This window comes from Peromyscus eremicus, chromosome 9 (assembly GCF_949786415.1).
Source record: "Peromyscus eremicus chromosome 9, PerEre_H2_v1, whole genome shotgun sequence".
Lineage (NCBI taxonomy): Eukaryota > Metazoa > Chordata > Mammalia > Rodentia > Cricetidae > Peromyscus > Peromyscus eremicus.
Genome location: NC_081425.1, coordinates 43,490,467 through 43,512,495, shown reverse-complemented (window position 1 = coordinate 43,512,495; position 22,029 = coordinate 43,490,467). Strand labels below are relative to the sequence as shown.

At 45.4% G+C, this 22,029-nt stretch overlaps 1 protein-coding gene and 1 pseudogene across 2 annotated transcripts in view; one reads left to right on the top strand and one right to left on the bottom strand.

Moving 5' to 3' along the window:
- LOC131919793 (cyclin-dependent kinase 4-like) overlaps positions 1–4,314 on the top strand; it is a 17,255-nt pseudogene extending 12,941 nt beyond the window's left edge.
- The window catches only part of Dgkh (diacylglycerol kinase eta), a 163,806-nt gene extending 154,010 nt beyond the window's left edge, over positions 1–9,796 (bottom strand). For both annotated transcript variants that reach the window (XM_059273292.1, XM_059273293.1), the window contains exon 1: positions 9,607–9,796. In XM_059273292.1, coding sequence (XP_059129275.1) covers positions 9,607–9,789 — 183 coding nt within the window. In that variant the 5' untranslated portion in view covers positions 9,790–9,796. The remainder of the gene's footprint in view (positions 1–9,606) is intronic.
- Positions 9,797–22,029: the final 12,233 nt, after the last annotated feature.

Here is a 22,029-nt window from a genome sequence, read left to right as displayed (position 1 = left end):
GAGGCCAGTTTTCACCACCTAACTATTTTATCTAGAAAAGAAAATGTACAGGAGTCTGTTCCTGAGCAGGCATGCCATTTTAATTTGGATTCTTAGTACAAACTCCTACACCACTTTAAAATTCTGCAATATTCTAATATTTGACACATGTAAGAATAAGTCACATCTCCACTGCACATGACACATTAGCAAAATGGACACCTATGGGTCCAGTTTTAGAATGAGAATGTATTCTGTTCTTTATCAAAAGACAAGATAGCATCCTGTAGCCCAAGCTGGTCAGGAACCCACAGCAATTCTCCAGTCTCCGCCTTCCAAGTACTGGAATTATAGGCACGAGCCATGGTGCTCAATTTTAAAGAATCAGTGATACCAATGATATCGTTGTAGTCTGGGAGTCCTGGTACTCGGCTGACTCCATGAGGTCAGACATTCTACCTCCACAAAGGATAAAGTTAATCATATTTTCTTGATATAAAATAAGACCTGCAGTCTCCCAAACAGCATCATAACCAAAGGCAGGAAAGGGATTATTACTGCTTATGTTCATTAAAAAAGAAAAAGAAAGAAAGAAAGAAAGAAAATCAATACAGGCTGTAGACATGCTTCGCAGTTAAGAGTATACAGTGAAAAAAACCAAAAAACAAAAAATCGAAGTACGCAGTGCTCTTAGAAAGGAACTGAGTTCAGCTCCTAACACCACCATTTGGTGGCTCACAACTTCCTGTACCTTCAACTCCAGGGGAACTGAGGCCCTCTTTTGGCCTCCTTGGGCATCTGTACTCAAATGCACATATCCAAACACAGACACACACTTATATACATAAATAAAAACACTTTTTAAAGCATCAATAGCTGGGCAAGGTCACTCACTCCTGTAATCTAACTACACAGAAGGCTGAAGCAGGAGGATTGCTGGAAGTTTAAGTTCCAGGTTGCCTGGGCTACAGAATGGAACCCTGTCTCAAAAAGAGAAAAAGAAAAAAAAAGAAAAAAAAAGCTGTGCAAAATTGGAAAACAAAAACAAAAAAAGAGTACATTTAATTCTGAATTAAAGCTGCGCCCAATAATAACCACTGGCCATCTTAAGCCATATGACCGAATATAAATATGTCTCCAAATGGCTAAAAAGTCACAGAGTGAAACCACATTTGTCAAGGGCAACTGTAATGAACTAACGCGTTATGGTTTCTTTCAAAGTCTATTCTTAGATGTAAAACAAACTCTCTTTAATTAAAACCTTCCCTTATGAACACAGTTCCTAAGTAAGTGAAGTGTAACAAACCCAGTATCAGCTACGCCAAAGGGAGTCCAGCACTTTCCTAGCCCTCCATCCTGCCCTCCCTAACAGCAAACACACAACCTTCAACTAAGAGAAAGAGTTCTAAATTTAGATACGTTGAAGCAACACATCTTAAACTTTATGTAAAGGTTATTTGTGTCTTTTATCTTTAATAATGGGCTATCATGTTCTACTCGTAATCAAAATGGAAAGAGCGCTGTTATACTATATATTACTGTATCAGGAGTCAGAGTTTCCAGGCTATATTTAGTTCACATTAAAATGGAAGCAAAGACGCAAACCAAGCTAAAAATAAAATGTTCTACAAAGATGAGATTTTTTTTTTTCAAATGGATTGAAATTTAGCTTTATTTGGTGCGTTAGATGCTGATATTTAGCAATGCTTTAATTCTGCATTGCTTTGGACGCCAAACACCACCGTCTCAATCTTTTATGGTACAGGCCAGCCTTAGACAGCAACAGCCCCAGGCCATGCCATCAACCACATCCTGCTGCCACTTGATTTTCACACAGCCAACAAGTGAGGAAGGCTTTTACATATTTAAACAGGTTGGTTTTTGGTTGTGTGTGTGTGTGTGTGTGTGTGTGTGTGTGTGTGTTAGGAGTATTTCTAAACCTGAAAATGTTAAATTTTAAAATTCCAGATCCTTCCATGAAGTTTTATTGGAGTACAGACACACTCACTCCCTTCAGTACCGACAACACCATTTCACACTCGAGTGGCAGAGTCCACTACTGGGTTGGGGTGGATTGATTGGTTTGTCTTTGTTGTCCTTTTTCTTCACTATGGTATTGTTGACAAAAATTATAAGTTGATCCTGACAGTTGATGGCTTCTGTGGAAGGGAAAGTCAGTTGAAAGGGGTGGCCCCTGGTAGGGTTAGCTTACTCCTATGGACGGCCCATCATATTTGAGTAAATGCTCAGCACAAACTAGACACAGGAAATGATGGAGGAGGAGGAGGTAGAGGTGAGGGCAAAGGTGGAAGGCGTGGAGAGATGGGGAGTAATGGATCTGGTGACAGGTAAGGGGAAGGATGGGGTGAATATGATCAAAATGCACTGTATGAAATTCTCCAAGAATTAATAAAACATTATACTAAAACTCTAAGATGATCATGGTAGCTCATGACTGTAATCCCAAACTACTTTGGAGGCTGAGACTGGAGGCCGACAAGATGGAGATCAGCCTGGACAATTTAGGAAAACCCTATCGCCAACAAAAACTTGAAAACAAGCAAGGACCATTAGCTATGAGCCTACCTCAGTAGAGAAGTAATTACCTAGTGTGCTGGCTAATTTTACATCAGCCTGACGCACACTAGGGTCAGTTTAGAGGAGGGAGCCCCAAATGAAAAAAATGCCTCCATAAGAATGGGTCCTAGACAAGCCTGGAGAGCATTTTCTTAATTAGTGATTGATGTGGGAGGGCCTAGCCCATTGTGGGTGAAGCCATCCCTGGGCTGGTGGTCCTCGATTCTACAGGCTGAGCAAACCATGGAGAGCAAGTCAGTGGACAGCACCCCTCCATGGTCTCTGCATCGGCTTCTGCCTCCAGGTTCCTGCCCTGCTTGAGTTCCTGTCCTGACTTCCTTCAGTGATGGACTATGGACAGATAAACCTTTTCCGACCCAACTTGCTTTTAATCACAGTGTTTCATCACAGCAGTAGTAACACTAACTAGGATACCTAGCATGCTCAAGACCCTAGGTTCAATCCCCAACACCACAGAAAAAGCATATATTTATGTTAAATGATATATTTCATATGCACAACAGAGTGAAATGATTGAATTAGGCTTCTCATCATAAACTCTGCATTCTTTTAGTGAGAACATTTAAACTTTCTCTAACTTATAGCAAATTTCAACATATAACTGTTATTAACTATAATATAACTATAACTATATATAGTGATAGTTACAACAGAACTTATTCTGTGGTCCAGACCTTACCCAATCAGTCTAACTGAAATTTTGTACCTCTGACCAATGTCACTCCAGCCTCTCCCACCTCCCTCCCTGGTCCATCATTCTCAGAGCTGAGTAATTCTGAGGGAGTCCTAAGAGCCCAAAACTTAACATCTTTAGTGCTTTGATCGTTAGAAAAGTAGGCAGAGTTCTGTCCCAGATGTTCCAAATGTAGCTGTTCCGCTTTGCCTCCAACCTGTCTGTGGTACTCTTCCCACTTCTCTCTCTCTCCATCTTATTTGGATCTTTACTTGATTCCAATGTTTCCACACAGAACAGGGGCTAAGGATTTTTAATGATATCCTCTGGTTTATTGTTTCTATTTTAAACACTGAAGAGAAACCTCCATGACCTCCCAAGACACCGCCACTTGCAATTTGAAAACCAGTGAACAAGTGTCCCCTGGTCTCCTCCACCTAGAAATCATGGTTAAAATAATAATAATTTTTGGTGGTAGAGTGTTTTTTTGTTTTTGAGACAGGGTTTCTCTGTGTAGCCCTGGCTGGCCTGGAACTCACTCTGTAGACCAGGATGGCCTCAAACTCACAGAGATCCACCTGCCTCTGCCTTCCAAGTACTGAGATTAAAGGCATGCACCACATCAGCAATAATGTTTTAACTGCAGAAATTGTATCTCATAAAGCAAAGCAAAACAAAAATCCACATCACCTCACCATAAAGCCACCATAAAAATGTTTATTTGTGATAAACTTTCATGATAAATTAAAACCACAATACTCATCAGCTGACAGTATTCTGTATGGAGGTAATTTTTGCCAAATTTAGAGAATAACTTATAGCCATTGGAATTAATATATGAATACATATAAATGTCAAACAAAATGAGAACCCGATTACCTAATCAGGAGGTATTTTTGACACACAAAGCTTCCTGACCTTGGCCGAGATAATTCAATGGCTGAAAGTCACTGTGACTGTTCTCATCCGTTGGCACCACTGAATGACAGTGGACCACGCTAGCCCGCAAGCTGAGCAAGCAACCTCTGACCATTGATGCGAAAATCAAAGATTACCGCGCTTAAACACCAACAAAAGGACCACACGGTCTTCACCGTCAAAACCTAACTGCTCAGAGTTTATGTTAATGTCGTTTCAGACCGTCTCACTGTCGGCACCTATGAAATGTCTGTGAAACGCTCTACAGCGCCAGGTCTAAATGGAGACTCCACCCCACAGGGAACACTGTGGACAGGTACAGATGCAGCAGGAGAAACCAGAGAAGAACCGTACTGCTCCCATCTGCCTTTTTTTATCCCAACATCACTTTCACTCCTGCAGAGTTTTTTGCCCTTGGGAAATTAAGTTGGATACACAATTACCCGTTTAGCACATGGGAGCCTAAACTAACTATCTGAAGTCCTACTCAGCTGACAGGAGACAAGATCCAAGTGAAAATAGTAAAGAGGTAAAAGATGTACTAAGAAACCAAGGAGGAAAATAGGAAACAAAAAGTGACCAAAAAACACACATCCAACAGGGGGAGGTGAGGAGGCCGCTAAGACAGAAGACCACTGTTAAACCACATTCACCTTTAAAGGACATTCTTACTCTTGGGCTGGGGTGAAAGGCTAGCATGTGAAGTCCTGGGTTCCATCTTCAGCACCTCTCTCTCTCTCTCTCTCTCTCTCTCTCTCTCCCTCCCTCCCTCCCTCCCTCTCTCTCTCTCCCTCTCTCCCTCTCTCTCTCTCTCTCTCTCTCTCTCTCTCTCTCTCTCTCTCTCTCTCTCTCTCTCTCTCTCTCTCTCACACACACACACACACACACACACACACACGTCCTAGTCTTTATACCAAAAGTCGGCATATCCGCTAGAAAAACAGAAAAGCTGAGATTAGCATGCTGTCCCCAAACCACCCATTTCCTTCCACAAAAAGCTGATTAATTACATGATCACAATGATCACATACCAACGCTAGCTAGGTTCAGCCAAATGAAACTTCCTACACTTTGCCAATTTTGAACTGCTGAGAGCATTTCATACAGCTCAACTGAATGACCTACCATCACTAAAAAGAATGAAGTAAATATGCAGAAGGCCATTGTAGAATAATCCCAGTAGCAGATTTTAGAAATAGGTATATATTTATATGTGCAGTATATATACACTTATATACAATATACTTATACGTATGGATATCTATGAATATAAAATAGTGGTATTTGCTATGTATTTACTTTTTGAGAGAGGGTCTCACTATGCTACCCAAGCCTTGATCTTGAGGCAATCTTCACGCTTCAACTTCCCCAGTGCTGGGATTAAAGGTGTATGCCATGACAGTTAAAGAAATGTATACATGCATTACCATATTTATATACAGAATATATACTTATGCATCCTTACATGTATGTTGTACATATATAATATGCAATACTTGTAAGTGCATAGAAATTTTCTGTATACTTATATATCTTTACATGCATGTTGTACATATATAATATGCAACACTTGTAAGTGCATAGAAATTTTCTGGAAGCATCCCAAGAAAATGTCACCTGTGACTGCCTCTGAGAGGGAAACCAGAGGTAGATGATGAAATGGCATTTACTTCTCATGGCTATGACCCCATCACTGTAGAGTCTCTTGTATTGTTAATATGTCTCCATCACTGTATCATCTCCCATCACTGTAGAGTCTCTTGTATTGTTAATATGTCTCCATCACTGTATCGTCTCTTGTATTGTTAATATGTCTCCATCACTGTATCATCTCTTGTATTGTTAATATGTCTCCATCACTGTATCATCTCTTGTATTGTTAATATGTCTCCATCACTGTATCATCTCTTGTATTGTTAATATGTCTCCATCACTGTATCATCTCCCATCACTGTACAGTCTCTTGCACTGTTAGTATGTCTGACTAGATGCATGTATTGTTGTTGTTTGGAGACAGGGTCTTACAACGTAGGCCAAGCTACAGTCAAATTTACCATCCTCTTGCCTCTGTCTCCTGAGGATTGTAATTAGCACACCCATTGCCAGCTTGTATGACTCTTTGAATTATGGAAATGTCTAGATACTTTTCAAATGTCTCAAGTAACTTAATGTCCATTTTAACAAGCAAATCGTTTAAAATATTAAAAAGTATTTAGAATAAGGACACTTCAAATAAGGTTAATTACTTAAACATCAGCCTTTTTTGTTTGTTAGATTTTTTGAGACAGGGTCTCAGGTAGCCCAGGGCAGCCTGGAACTCCCTATGTAAATGAGGATGACCTTAAACTCCTGATCTCCCTGCCTCTACCTCGGGAGTGCTAGAATTACAGGTGTGTGCCAACACACCTTGTTTCTATGCAGTGCTGGGAATTGAACCCAGAGCTTTAAGCATGCTGTAAGCACTCTACCAATGAGCTACTTCCCCAGCCCAGACTGCTGTTCCTCACCCTAAACTGCCTGCTCAACAGCCTCATGTTCCTGAGGATCTTAATGAGAACTGAGGTTCATGTTAGCTGTGTCTCAATGACAATATTCATATTACAAGTATTTAATAACTACGCAGTCATACATGGAAAGACATTTGTGTGCATGTGCGCACATGTGAGGAGGTCAAGGTCAGACGTCTTCTTTAATCACTTTGCTCTTTAATTTTTGAGACAGGGCTGCTCCCTGAACCTGGAACTTGATTGGCCTTGACTGATTCCGCCAGTAAGCCCCAAAGATCCTGCTGTCTGTGCCTCTCCAGCACCTGGCTTTTTTCAAACATGGTGTAGTTGTCTACATGAGAACATCCCCCAGTCTGCAGAATTTAAACACTTGGTCCAGTCCAAGGTTTTTTTTGAGGAGGTTTAGGAGGTTTGGCCTTTCTGGAGGAAGTACGTCACTGGGGGAAGGGTTTGGGAGTTTAAAGCTTCACATCACTTCCAATTCGTTCTCTCTGCTTCATGCTTTCACTTCAACGTGTAACTGACTCCTGTTTCTGCTGTGATGCCTGTCCCTGGCTGCCATGCCTCCCCCCCCCATGATGATCTCTTACACTTCTGGAACTAAAAGCCCAAACGAGCTTCTATAAGCTATCTTGGTCACAGTATTTTATCAGAGCAACAGAGCAGTAACAAAGACACATGGGTAGTGGGATCCCACTCAGGTCCTCTGCTTCTACAACAAGCACTTCACACTGAGCCATCTCCCAGCCCTGAAATATCTTCAACTTCCATGAACAACAAACTCAATCCACTTTATGTCTACCTACACATAAACACTCAATCAGGAGCATATTGACACATCCCTATGTAAGCATGGATATGTGTATAAGGGTGAGAACTAAAGGCACTATCAGTCACCCTAACCCATCATACTTAGTGGTTTTATGCATATTCAAGATATATGAGCAAGAACTGTTAGTACTGTCTCAACAACAACTAAGCTTTGAGCTAGATCTGGGGCCTGGACCTCTCCTCCAGCCTCTCCCATCTTACACCCCTGTGGAGAAGATGAGGAAATATCTACACTTTTCTAAGGGTGCTTCTCTTCCTAGCTGGATAATACCCATGGTTACCTTTAGTCAATTCTACTTGTACTAACTCCTCCACTGACCTCATCTTCCCTCAGAAGCAGTGTATGTGATAGTAAGAGCCACAGTAAAGAAGTTTATCCAGTCTGGTTTGCAGGAGGTGGGGTGTGAGGCTGAGGCCCACTAGTCTTGTGAACTTAATGCTCTGGCCTCAGATGTTTGTATTTGAAAGTTTTATATGAATATTAACACATGAGCAAGTATAAAATGCAGATTTTTCTGATATTCTATTACGAATGAATATCAGAGGCAGTATTCCAAAGCTTGATAATTAGCCATAATTATGGCAGATATTTATCAAAAAGTCAAACAGAAAACAAAAAAATTAATATGCTTTTTACATTTATTTTATTCTTCATAAAAATGCTTTATCCCAAAATTAAACCATACACTCTTAGCTATGACTTCAAGTTCATTAAACCTACAAATTTTAGTAGTAGTTCCCAACAAGTTTATTGTTCAACTCTACTTACTCAGTTCAACTTATAACCATCCCTAAATTTTCTTTCCAATGGCATAAACCTTACTAGTCAAGCTTGATATCAAAATGCATGAAATCTGGACCATTTCAGAAAAGTATATGATGTATCACTTTTAAACCTGCCATTTTTCTCATTAACCCAGTTTTAGGGTTTTTTTTTTAATTAAAATTTCAAATGTTAAAATCGTTGTTAGTAAAGTCTCTATGTTGGTTAGCTTTAATCTTTGAAAAATACTCTAAATTCTAAACTATAGCAAATGCTGTAAAACTCAAAAACTATCTCTATTAAAAGCAGTGTGATGTGTGAACAAACCTAATAAACAAACGGGGTGGACTGCAACCCTTGATTCTTTAGTAACTGTATCTTTACAACCACTGTCACGTGCACACATCCTTAATTTTAGAAGTCAGCTGACGCTAAAACAAACACTAATCCACAGGCATACAGTAAAACTGCTTCCATGTAAGACTCCCATAAGCCTTAGGAAGCCAATTTCCATGAAAATAACTGCAGAAAGAATTAACTTTTACAAATATATTACTAAAGGGAGCATCCAATGATTTAATCGGTTCCCTACTCAAATTCCTCCTCTAAGTCCCCCACTGACAACAGCCTAGGCGTGAAGACTTTGAAACTAAGATGAAATTTAGAATACACAAATCCGTTAATACTCAGTAGCCCCTGCCTTGTGCATGTTCATCGTCAAATGAAAGTCCAACTTTGAGATGGTCAACACAACTCCACAAAAGCACCACACACATAACCTGAAGAGAGAACTTGCGATCAACCACCATGGATGGGCCATCTGAGTTCTGCACTGTGTGGGAACTTCAGTGTGGGAACCTGCCACACAGCAGCCTAGCCAACCTGTATGCACAGCACACCAGAGAAACTGACTGGCGTCATCTCCTATCCATCTTCTTAAGTTGCGCCCAGAGAGGAGCAAGCAGCCTGCGGTGGGGAGGAATGCAAGGTGACAGGCGCAATACAGGTTTCCAGAGTCTTCCAGTGCAAGCAGCTCAGAGGGTGGAAAATCAAACTCTCTTTAAGTTCCCTAAGTGGGAAGTCGCAGCGGGGCTTCAACTTTCTCCCATGCTCCCACCAAGCCACTGGCTCTGACTGCTAGCCTAGCATTCTGGAACACACCCTGGAAGTCTCCAAACCTTAGGCAGGAATCCCGGGCGCCAGGTCCCGCCCTTGAGCGAGGCCCCGCCCCATCCAGGCCGCGCCCCCGCGCCCCTCCTCCGGATCCCGGTTCCCGGGATCTCCCTGCGTGTTCCCTCCACCTACAGCTCTCCTGCAGGCCCCCAACCTAGCCTTACCTTGGTCCGGATCTGTCCAGAGGTGGACACTTTGCGGATCAGCTTCTGGGGTCCCTCCTGCTCCGCTTCACTGTCGGACGAATCCTCTCCGGGTCCCGCAGCGGTGGGGGAAACCGCGCCGGCCCCAGCAGCCGCTCCTACCACGACTCCCGGAGGGTGGTGCTGGCTGCCCGCCCCAGCCATCCTCTCTGGTTCCTGCGGGGGATACAACAGTGCCCCGAGGGGCTGTGGTCAGCTGCTGGGCTCTGCCCGAGCGTCCAAGCCCCGCGCCTAGCTGGCGCCATCTTCCGCGATCCTGGCCGCACGGCTCAGGGGACCGGTGACCGCACGGCGCCCCTGTGGGGACCGCCGGTTCCTCTGCGCGCTTCACGCCTGCGCACCCAGACTTGGGATGTTCTGGGATTGCTGACCCCAGGATACGACCAGCACTGGAATGAGAGGATGGAGGTCTGGATAAGGCTCGGACAACCTTCCTCTTACTCCTTCTAGGGTCTGGGGGCCTAGAAGGAATAGAGGGCAGAATTGGGCAGGAGCGCACCAGCAGGTCGGGCGGTGGCGATGCTCTTCCCCCTGGTTCTAGGCTGCAGGACTGAGGGGAAGGCTCCTCGAGGGAAAAAAAGGAACATGGAGCTTCTCCTACGCCCAGGGGTGCACTCCTGGACCCTGAATCTCCACACATTCGGCCCTCGTGGCACTGTCCCAGCTAAGTAAAAGTTCCCTCTGCCTGGGATAAGGACTGGATTTCCAGATCCTCAGCACCACTCTGAGGACCTTACCTCTCCCGCCTCTGCCAGGGAGTTCGGGTCCTTTCGGCCTCCTCTACGGTGATGTTTTTAGTTTTGGGCCCACCCCCATCCGGCGCACACGGAAGAGAAGAGCATTTTCCGGGAGGTTCAGCTCCGCTCTGGGAACTTTTCGTTCAGAAAGAGCGATTCCCTTTGGCTAACAGGAAGCTGGGAAGGGCGTGGAGAAAGCACAGAAACAAGAGAGGACACGCAGCCCAGGACGGCAATATGCTGAAATAAATGTCTAAGCTCAAGCGCTCATCCCGAATGCCTGGAGGAATGCATTCGGCCACGTGAACAATGTACTAACCAAAGAATATATATATATACACTCACATGAGAGAAAAAGCGTCACTCCCTAGCCCGGACTAGAGCCCGAGGAAAGGGGATCCACAGACTGTCGCTTCAGCTCTGGAGGCGTCCCTGGCCAGCTGCTTAAGCGCAGCAGCCTGGAAGAGCAACCTCGCTGCACTGAATGCACACTCACCCTCCAAAGTCCTGTACTGGTGGGGAAGGCTGAGGGAGACGATACTAAAATGACAAGTTTCCTGCTGTCAACCAAGGAGAACTTCACACTGTTGTCAGCTCTGTTATTTCAATTAAGAAGTCCCTAGCCTACCCTGGGGGCTCTCCTTGATAAAGCAATCTTTTTAGCCCTTGCCCTTCGGGTCCCTTTCCTATTTGTCAGTTGGCCGTGACCTTGAAAGTTCCCTGAAACTAAATTTCTGGGTTGTTATTTTCCTCTAGGTGCAACCTTAAGCCCAACAATTACTCGGTTCTGTGTTAGAGCTGCGAGGTCTAAGGCATTTTAACTGTACTAAAAATGGGAAATGCGTTTCAATCCTTCAGCGTAAGAGAGTGCTGCCATGTTACATGAATACAAAGACAACCTCTCACGCTTCAGTTATTTCCTTTAGTAAAGGAAGGAGTGGAGTGAAATGGACTTCAAGAGTTCTTAGGGCCCGATAATATGAAATTCTGTATCTACAAGAACATACTGCTGGGAAGCCTTTAAGAGACAATAAAATTAAATAATGGCCTTGGCTGGGGCTATAAATCAGTTCTTGCCTAGTGTACAGAGGCCCATCACAGCCAAAAACAAAATAATGTCCTTTTAATGACCTTTATCCTGGTCTGGCTGTTGGATCACAGATAAGTCTAGTGATCTGGCAACACAGACCCTTAGTAAAGGGGTCTTTACATAGTCCAGACTTTCCTTTTTAATGTAAAATGCATTGAGGTCACAAGCTGGGACCAAAGTAAAAAACACGTGATTACGATTCTAATGTTCTCTTCACCACACTATATATAGCTAAAGGTCAGTTTGGCCGTTATCACATACTTCAATCTACACATTAAGCTTTCAAGTTTTATATAGCAACATTTTCCAGAATCCAAGCAAGGGTGATTGAGCTGAAAGGTGGTCTCACGCCCATGCCTCATTTGTGATCCTTGGAAGAAGATGGATTACACTTCTCACTCTTTGAATGGATGCTGATTGCTTAGAGATAGTTTAAAACAGCGTCGTATCCAGGAGCTAGGCAATTAATTCCTCAAAGTCCGGGTATTTGTTACTTACAAGAGCTTAGCCTTGCTCAATAGAGAGTTCAGCGGCAAGTTTCTAAAGCTTGTAAGGGTGACAGCGAAGCCAGTCTAAGGCTGTCCCCTCAGTAAATGACTGCAGCTCCACATCTGCAGCTGTGTTTCCTCCACAGCTGAGGGTTGAAAACACTGTAGGCAAAGGAAGGGAAGCTGCCTCATTTCCCACAAAAGGCAGCTCAGGAAAACCCCGCCGCCAGGGAGAACCATCTCTTCTGAGAACCTTTCAAGGAATCCCCAGTTTAAAATAACAGCTGGCCTACTAACTGCTTCTCTGGTCCTAGGGGTAAATGTCCAAAATGAATATCTAATCCAGTTGAAATGCACGTCACCTTTTCTTTGTTTATTTTATTTTATTTTATTTTGAGATAGTCTCACAGCACACCCCAGGCTGGCCTGGAGCTCATTCCATAGCCCAATCTGACTTTGAATTCATGGCAGTTCTGCTGCATCAGCCTCTATATCTCAAAATGGCTATTGAAATTTCAAATATGTGGCATGTTGCCTTATTTGATTTATAAAAAGTTCCTTGACTTTTTCTTTAGTGTTTTAGATTTTTTTTAATAATTTCTTCAATGCTGCTTATGTATTTATTTTTATTACTGTTACTTTGAGATCTCTGCCAGAGATGGTGGGGCACACCTTTAATCCCAGCACTCAGGAGGCAGAGGCAGGCGGATCTCCGTGAGTTCGAGGCCAGCCTGGTCTTCATAGTGAGTTCCAGGACAGCCAGGGCTACACAGTGAAACTCTGGGGCAGCTGGGGGGTGGGTTGGGGTGGGGGTGTTCCATGTAGAACATATCACCAAAACTGTTTAAAACTCACACATGGGAGGTTGAGGCAGGAGGGCTGCCAAGAGCCTGATGCCAGCCTGGGTTACATAGTAACAGGCCACCCCCAAGCAAGACAGCAGGATCTTGTCTCCAAAGAACAGCATCAACAAAAATTCTACAGATGTTACAGTCAGAATTAAATGCAAACAAGTTAAGCTGACGGATAAATGGTTTTCGACTTAATAACGTGTCATACTCCATTAGGAAAAAAAAAAAAAGTACTGCAGAGATGTAAGTCAACGCCAGACATTCGGATGAAAACTTTATGAACACTATATTACTATTTACAGAGGTATTTTAAATTAACTACTAACAACAAGGAGGATGGATAGTCACTTGAAGTTTTTAACCCCAAGTTCTATTATTATACATTCAAATTTTGATATAATGTGATGAGGGTTACATGTCAGACACTGAAAATCACAAGTAGGTACTTTAGGAAGCATGTTCTAGAACTCATGTTCCTGTTCAGTACGGAATCAAGAGACTCTGCAGATAGAACGAGCACAGGCCTGGGAGGCCGCCGTGACTGCAATGTGGAACCATTTCCATAACACACTACTTGTTACATATTTGGAAGTTAACACTCGAAAGGTCTACCTTGTTGAAACTTTCTTAGTTGTTATCCAGATAACAAAACATTCTAAGAGCAATGGTGCTATAAATTATAGGAACATACTGTGGCCCTTGCGCACAGGGCAAAGCCTCTCATCATCCTGGCATAAAGAGCAACTGTGTAACCTCTTGTCTGCATTTTGGCCTTTTTGCTTTGAAACCTTTCCCTTTCTTCGTGGGCATCAATCCTAGATTATTAACTGGTATATGTTAACTTGTAACACTAACTGGTACAAAATCATTTGGAAATAGAAATGAACTTTAGAGAAAGAAGCATATTCAAGCTTCCCACAACTAAAAAAGGTATTTTGTAAATACCCCTACTTTTTTTTTTTTTCAAGACAGGGTTTCTTTGTGTAGTTTTGGTGCCTGTCCTGGATCTCGCTCTGTAGACCAGGCTGACCTCAAACTCACAGAGATCCACCTGCCTCTGCCTCCCGAGTGCTGCTGGGATTAAAGGCGTGCGCCACCGCAGCCACCACCACCACCCGGCTATACCCCTACATTTTTAAACTGAACTAGAATTCCAACCACCTATCTTCTATCTACTACCACTCAAGATTAGTGACTGCTTCGCTAAACATCTTCCTACCCACTCATTCCCAACAGCAAAATACTTTGATTCTGTTTATTTGTTTATTTTAGTGAGACAAACCCAGGGCATCACATAGACGCGTCCTTTATCAGGAACCTACATCTCAGCCTCCAATTACTTTCTCTAATTGGTTGTTTTTTGTTTTTGTTTTTGTTTTATACAGAGTCTCAATATGTAGCCCGTGCTGGCCCCAACTCTGAGCCTCAGCTGATTGGCTGTGATTACAGTTGTGCAGAACCACACCCAATTCCCCAAATACTTTTTTATTTGAATTTTAACTGATGCCTCTATTTCCACTAACACTTGACTATATTCCAAAGCTAGCATCAAAGAAAACAGAAACTTAAATGATAGCCTGTATCTTCAAGTTCAATACTTAGCCAGAACAACGCTAAATAAAGCTAATAATGTATCCAAATATTCTGATTTAGCTAAATAACTTAATTTCACCCTGTCACAGAGAGAATGTCATGAAGTCCCAGAAACTCCCTTAGCGCCAGACATTGGTACACTTTAGCCAATAAGTAGTTTATTTTCAGGTAGCCATATAATCTCCAAGGAATCCTTTGCTTTTCTGTCTGAATAGTAGAAACCATACCATCATGGTTTAGGCTCCATCAGAAAGAGAGAGAGAGAGAGAGAGAGAGAGAGAGAGAGAGAGAGAGAAAGAGAGAACAAATTCTCACATGCATGCTGTTACATGCCATAAAAATACAGCAATCCCACTTATTCAACACAGGTCTTTTTCATAAATGTAAACTTGCAAGCCTGTATGGTAAAGTATTAAACTGCCTATATTTAAATTTTTTAAAAAGGTTTTTAAAGAACTCAGAATTGGAATCCAAGTGAAAACAGGTTTGTTTTCTTTGCTGTTGTTTCATTTGTTTTAAGAGAGGATGGATTTATTTTGGCTCAGAGGATAAATGCATCTTGGTGGGGACAGCCTGGCAGCTGGGGCTCCACCTGTGGTAGCCAGAGCATGCACCAGCTGCCTGTTCTGCAGCACCTACAGGAAGCACTGGGGGAGGCAGGTATCCTCAACCTGACCTGGGCACACATATACACACAGACTGGATCTAAGGAAACCTGTGACGCCACTAAGTAAGTGTGTGTGTGTGTGTGTGTGTGTGTGTGTGTGTGTGTGTGTGTAAGACACTGGTTCCTCAGGCCTACAGAGGATAGAGTAGTTAGTTTTCTAAGTATACTGTGTGCTGCTTGACTGTATGTCATATAGGTTCATTCTGAAGGAAGCCAGAATTCCCTTCATTCAGATTCTTGAGATCACTGAACCAAACAAAGTTAAAGAACATGATTTTTGAGAATTCCATGATGCCTGGAATCCTAGTACTCTGCGGAGGCAAGAACATGGGAGGGAGTTCCAGGCCTGCCTAGGCTACCCAGTAAGTCCCAAGCCAGACTGGAGTACAGTGTGAGACTCTGTCCCAAACATAAAGAAACAAAACCAGTTCTGATGGACCCAGTGTTCCTTCAAAATATATTTAGATTAAGTTAACACCAATCCGTTTGCTCCACATGTCAGAAATATTTAACATTTAAACAGTTTCGCTCTAATGGATTTTCCTTTCTCTTGTACACACTCCTTTTTTAGTAATGCAGGTAACTCAACTTTCTTAAGGAATTATATAAAAAGATTTCCTTCGAAAATGCTTAAATGTTGTAGTCATTACAGAAGGTTCAGAATAAAAGCACTAACGATAAATGTTTTATGACATACTTAAACAGGTTTCACTCTTTAGCTAGAAGAACGTAAGCTTCCTGGGGACAAAACTTGCCTTAGTGTTAGCAGCTTGCCCAACCATCACAGAACATGATAGGTGTTGGATAAAAACATCTGCTGAACAAATAAAATGCCTTAGCCATTTAAATCTGCCGACTTTTTAAGAGTTCCGAAGTCTAGCAAGTATCACGGCTCTCACAACTCTGTGAAGGTTTTAGTTTTAAAAGTTCATGTCGGGGGACTAGTGCTGAATACTTTCTGTAAGAATAAGAAAGCACTTTGGTTCTTATCATTTTTGAGAAGAAAATGGAGGTCTCTAATTTTCTAACTGCAAAAGTACTCCTGACATTTATCACCCCCCCCCAAAAAAAAAAAAAACACTAACACATAACTCAGGGTTTCCCACCGTGACTGGTGTAGGCTGACAGGGCTTCATATAGTAAAGTTCAAAGCAGGTCACTGGATTTCATTCCCAGTGTCCTTAAATGTCAAAACGGAATGGTATTCCTAACCAAGCACAGCTTACCACCCTGATGGTGAAAGCAATGGAAGATGAGCAGATGGGCTACCTAACGTGCAAATTCACCAAACCAAAAGCAGCTACAGAGGGATCAAAGTCGAAGGACACTCCTGAAAGGTCAGGAAGTAAGAGGCGGCGAAACGTACCCTGGCCAAGGGGCTGGAAGTCTACCGGTCAGAAAAGGAGAAGCAAGACGGGCACCTGACCTACAAGCTCTCAACAGGCAGAGGGCTCGCCTGAGCAGACTCAGGAAGTCCCTGGGCAAACATCACCCGAACAGCAAGCGCCCGCAGCAGCACGGATGAAGCTAGAAATTTTGGACCAGGCTTTTGAGACGCGTTCACAATGTCAACCAAAAAGGAGTAGCAAATACGCAGACAAGGCGTGCAGAGCCAAAATTCATTGCCCACTCAAGATTACGGGGGTCTGCGTGGGATGGGTATTCCTGGGAGGTATCCCTGGAGGAATTGATACCAGAGGGTTCTGTTTGAGATACAAGAAATAAGTTAAAGGAGTTTAGGGAACAAATTCAAAGACCCCAACTCTCCTCATCTTCTCACACACAACACACGCACCACTCTGGGCCCCTAAAATGACTCAACCTCCGCGTGGCGTGTGCCGTGAAACCCAGACGAAAGCTTAAGTGGACTGGTCGCTGGATCCCGGACCAAGTCCCCTGATCCCCCGGAGCAGCCCGGGGCAACCGCAGCCACCGGAGTCGGAGGCGTGGCTCTGGGCTTCAGGCTGCTACTCGCCTCCCCAGGCGGCGGTCCTCCGGAACCTGCGCGCCCAGGTGACTGCCAGGGCGCGGTTAAGAGGTGAGCCCCGTCTCCTCCCGGCGCCACCCGCTGACCGCACGGCCCCGCCGCCTCCTCTCCCGCGGCCGCCGCGCCACACTCGGGAATGAAGTGCAAAGTTGGGAAGCGGATGAAGCGCGGAAACGGTCCTCGAAGGACCGTCGCCAGCCAGATGCCCCTCGGGGAAGAGCTCCAGCCGACCGGACAAAGGCGCTCCGGGCGGCGCGCGAGGAGGAGCCCGGGCGCCGGAGGAAGCGCTGCCCCGGCTGGGAAGCAGCTGGGGACCTCATCCCGGACCGCTTCCTGAACGGAACCCGGGCCGGGAGGGGGGAGCAGGGAGCAAGGACAAGCCGGAGGGATGGGCGCGGGCGCGGTACCCACCGGTTCCTCCCAGGCCGGGCTGCGGGCTCCGAGCGCGGGGCGCACGTGCTGCGGCTCCATCGCGCCGGCCCGCGCCCGTTGGCCGCCGGGGCGCACGGACACGGGCCCCCGCCGCCGCTGCCGCCGCTGCCGCCGCCGCCGCCGCCTGTGCCTGGCTCGCCGCGATCGTTGTCGCTGCCGCCCGGGCTCCCGCCCGGAGCCAGCCACCGGCCCTCCCGCGATCTCTGGCTTCCGCCGCGTTCGCCCGCCCCCGCGCCGGTCCCTTCCTCCGCCGCCGCCGCCGCCTCCGCAGCCGCCTGCGTCCCGCTCCCTGGCGCGGCCGCGAGCGCTCGGCTCCCGGAGCCGCCGCCGCCGCCGCCACCGCCTCCCACGGCCACAGAATCCGCCCCTCGCTCCTGTCTCCGCCCCCGACTCCCTCCCCTTTCCTCCCGCCGCCCGCCCCTCCCCCTCAGCCGCCCCTCCCGGCGGGCGGCCCGGGACGCACGTGACCCCCCCTGCCAGTCCTTATAAGGCGCGGAACCGAAAGCGGCCACCGGGTGGTCACGGGCACCGGGCGGTGGCATCGCGGGGAGAGGCAGCCTCCCCGAAGGGACCGGGCTGGCCAGGAGCCGCGGGGGAAGTCGGGGGCGAGTGGCTCGCGCCGGGGGAGCTCGTCCTGGCATCCCTTTCCCTTGGCCTCCCTCGCTCGGGTCTCCTGGAGCCCCCCGCCGGCCGCCTCTGGAGCCGAGGCTGGAGCATTTCCCCCAGGACAACACCCGGCTTCAACTGAGCGAGGCTGCGCTTCGCACCCCTGAGCTGCTCCCCAAGCACCCCTGCCAGGGGTGGCCTACTCTGAGCTGCTGGGATGACTGGCTGGTTTGCCATCTGCAAGAGAGGTTAAGCTCGGGGAGCCCTGCTTTTACTCATTTTCTGTGGCTAAACAGTTTCGTGGAAAGAAAACCAGCTAAGGAGCTGGTCTGCGGTCCGCTGTGAGCGCGCCACTCGAATTAGGGGCAGGGACAGTTAAGAGAGACCTTAAATGTCAACTGTCTCCTCCTGCTGCTTTCAGAGAAAAAGAAAACGAAAATTGCAACTAGCGTTTCAAATCATCTTTACTGGCAGTGAAGACGGTTTCCATCTAGTTCCAACAGAGCAGTGACTGCATTACATGGGTCATTTCCTCTCGTGGACTTTGAGGCTCCTGCCAGCATCCTCTCAATGCCCCGTAGTCTGGTAGACAGATGCATTCACACGTTTTGAAACCGAAAAATCAAAACACTTACCTGATCCAGCATGCTCCCACGTCATTCTAATTTCCGCGGCTAATATTCCACTGGAGCTGATAAAGGTCACCTAAGGTCTGTGGAGAGAGCCTAAACCACTGGATGTTTCCCAGCCCTCGCCTTCTCTGACCTGACCGACTAGATTGGTCTTCCTGAATCTCTCCTCTAAATTGGCCCTCGATAGTTGGGTCTTCTTGTGTTTCTGACCATGTTTTGTTAAGTGACCTCTTACGCGCTGAGGTGCCCGAGTAGCCTGCCCTTCATTTATTTCTAGTGAGGGTGGGGTAGAGTGAATGAGTGGTCTACCAGGTCCTGCCATCCCTTGCTTTTAGTTACCAGCCAGGTGATGACAACTCAGATTTCCATCATTTCTGATCAAGCTGACTTCACCCCTGAGCACTAGGGCTACAGCTGAACCCTGGGGATCAAACCCAGGACTTCAATCTACCAACCAAGCTCCGTGCCCAGACCGGAAGCAAACTTTTTTTTTTTCAAACATATTTTTTAACTTCTTTACTTTTATTTTTTGCTTACATGTATGTGTCCGTGTGTGGGTTTGTGCACATGAGTGCAAGTTCTCATGGAGGCCAGAGGCATCTAATCCCCCTAGAGCTGGACTTACAAACCACCCAGAGTGGGTGCTAGGACTCAAACGTCCTGTCCTCTGCAAGAACAGTGTGTGCTCTTAATGGCTGAGCCATCTCTCCAGCCCAGAAGCCAGCCAGCTTCTTAACCAGAAATCTCTACCTCTCTTCCCCCTGGCCTTAAATTCAACCTGTCTAAAACAAAGTGCTTTCCTGACAGCTGATTTCTCTCGAGTCTTATGTAAATGTCACCACAATTCACTTAGTCATGCAAAGGAGAAGGGAAAAAATATTATCCTAGGTTCCTCCTCTCTCACTGTTCTCTTCCTCTCTCTCTCTCTCTCTCTCTCTCTCTCTCTCTCTCTCTCTCTCTCTCTCTCTCTCTCTCCCCCCCCAGGCCTAGCTTCAGGGCCCTGGTTTTAGACTCCTGAAACTTTGCCTTCCTTTCTTATTAATTTTGAATTTTGTATTATATTTTTATTTATTTGTGTGTGTGCCCATGCACAAGTGTGGAGGTCAGAGGCTAACTTGCAGGCATTGTGAGTGCTGGGTATTGAACTCAGACCATCAGGCTTGGCAGCAGGTGCATTTAGCCACTGAGTCGTCCCTTCAGCTCCACTTACTAGCTGTGTTGCCTCTAAATGGTTGAGATGCCATCCCTCTTGCTGTGACCAAAGTTAGCCTCCTAACGAGTCAAGGTTTAAGTCCTAATATCTTAGCTAGAGCCTACCTCAACAATTCTTTCCCATGCTCTGAGTTCCTAACAGACAGCTCCCCCTCAGGCCACCTGTTTTTATGCTGTGCCCTCTTCTGGAATGTTCTTCCTCTTACTCAGCCTATAAAACACCTGTTCATCTTTCACTTTTCACCCCGAGGGTTACCTTCCTGACCTTGCTGCATGGTAAAAACTGTCTGCACCCTCTACACTGACTACATGCCACCTCTGACCACCCCATCCTATCATAATGCCTTAGAAGACTTTTTAAGTTAGCTTTTACATATAATTTTCTTGGTAGGAAATATTATAATTGACTTGCTCCATCTTCCTGGCTCCAGTACAGTTCTCAACATGTGTTTCTCAAGTTTGTTGAAAGAATTGTGATATAGTCTGGGGTATATTTTTGAGGTTCTAAAAAAAAAAAAAAAAAAAAACAGTTTCCCCTATATTGTCTCATTTCATTCTCACAGTTCTCCATAAGATGTATGAGTGCCTTTCATAGGAAGCGACAACTCCCAGAGCCACCTGGTAGAAGGAGTAACCTTATTCCCAAAAGTTGTTCACATACACACACACACACACACACACACACACACACTTGTAGTCACACCATGTCCAGCACTCTTATCCTCATAAACACACACACTTGTATACACATCATGTCCAGCACTCTTGTACACACACACACACACACACACACACACACACACACACGCTGTAAAATTTTAAAAGAGAACTCACTAAAGCTGGAGAAGAAGAAGAAAACAATTTGCCGCAGGCCATCTCGTGTAAATCCCGGAGCCAGGGTTACAATCCAGATTACGTCTTTACCTTGGCTACATGTGCAGCTGTCTCTGTGGTCTGAATATTTATGTCTCCCCGTCCTGTTGAAATCCTCACTTCCTTGAGCGCTTACGGAAGTGGTTTGGTCCTGACAGCAGATACTGTAGAAATGGGATTGGTGTCTTGTAGAGAGGTTCGGGGCGCTGGAGAAATGGCTCAGTGATTAAGAGCACTCGCTGATCTTCCGGAGGACCCAAATTCAGTTCCCAGCACTCATATTGGGCAGCTCACAGCTACCTGTAACTCCAGCTCCAGGGCTACCTGCAGCTCAGCTACCTGCATAAACACAGTGCACATATAGGCATGTGGAAACACACACACACACACACACACACACACACACACACACACACACAAAAGGATTTAAAAAATAAAGCAAGAAAAAGAATACCATATCTGTTGTCCTCTCACATTAAATTCTATCTTGTATAATACAGTGTTGTTGGGTTTTATTTTTTGAGGTTTTTTTTGTTTTTTGTTTGTTTGGGTTTTTTTTTTTGGTTTTTTGTTTTGTTTTGTTTTTTGCTATTGATTACACAGTATAACTACTTATTTTTCAATTGTTCCAAGTCATTGTGCTTTCAGGGTGTCTTCTATATAAACAGTTTGGTCTCACCACTATCTGACCAGTCTGAGAGCCTGGCTTTCAGCGTTCTTTTTAGATCTATTTTCATTTATAGTGTATACGAAACAGAGTAAAGGGCGCTTCGCTGCTGTGGCCCCTCCCCCACACCATGGTTCCTTCTCACGGAACAGTACACATTAGTAGGTTGTTGGGTGTGTCCTCTGTTCCACATTACCACCCGCCTCCTAAGGCTTTGCCCTTAATGCAGAGGAGGGAAGTGATATGGCTCCTGATGCAAGAGGAAGAAGAGGCGGGGAGGGGCATGTGCTTCATAGATCCCTGCCGACATCGGCACATGCATGGCTGAGAATGTTCCTTTAAGGTTCTTTCTCCAAAGGCCTGTGAGTCTTCTGTTTCAATATTCTCCTGGGCCTGAATCACAGTTTCGTTGTCTATGGAATTCTACATTGAAAGGGATTAATGCCGGCGTTTGAAGTGCCTGATCGTCTCTTGGCATCTAGGGCTGGCAATGAGAAGCCTATCCTCGGTCTCAGTACACTACAGGTATCTTTCTGTCCCACACATTTT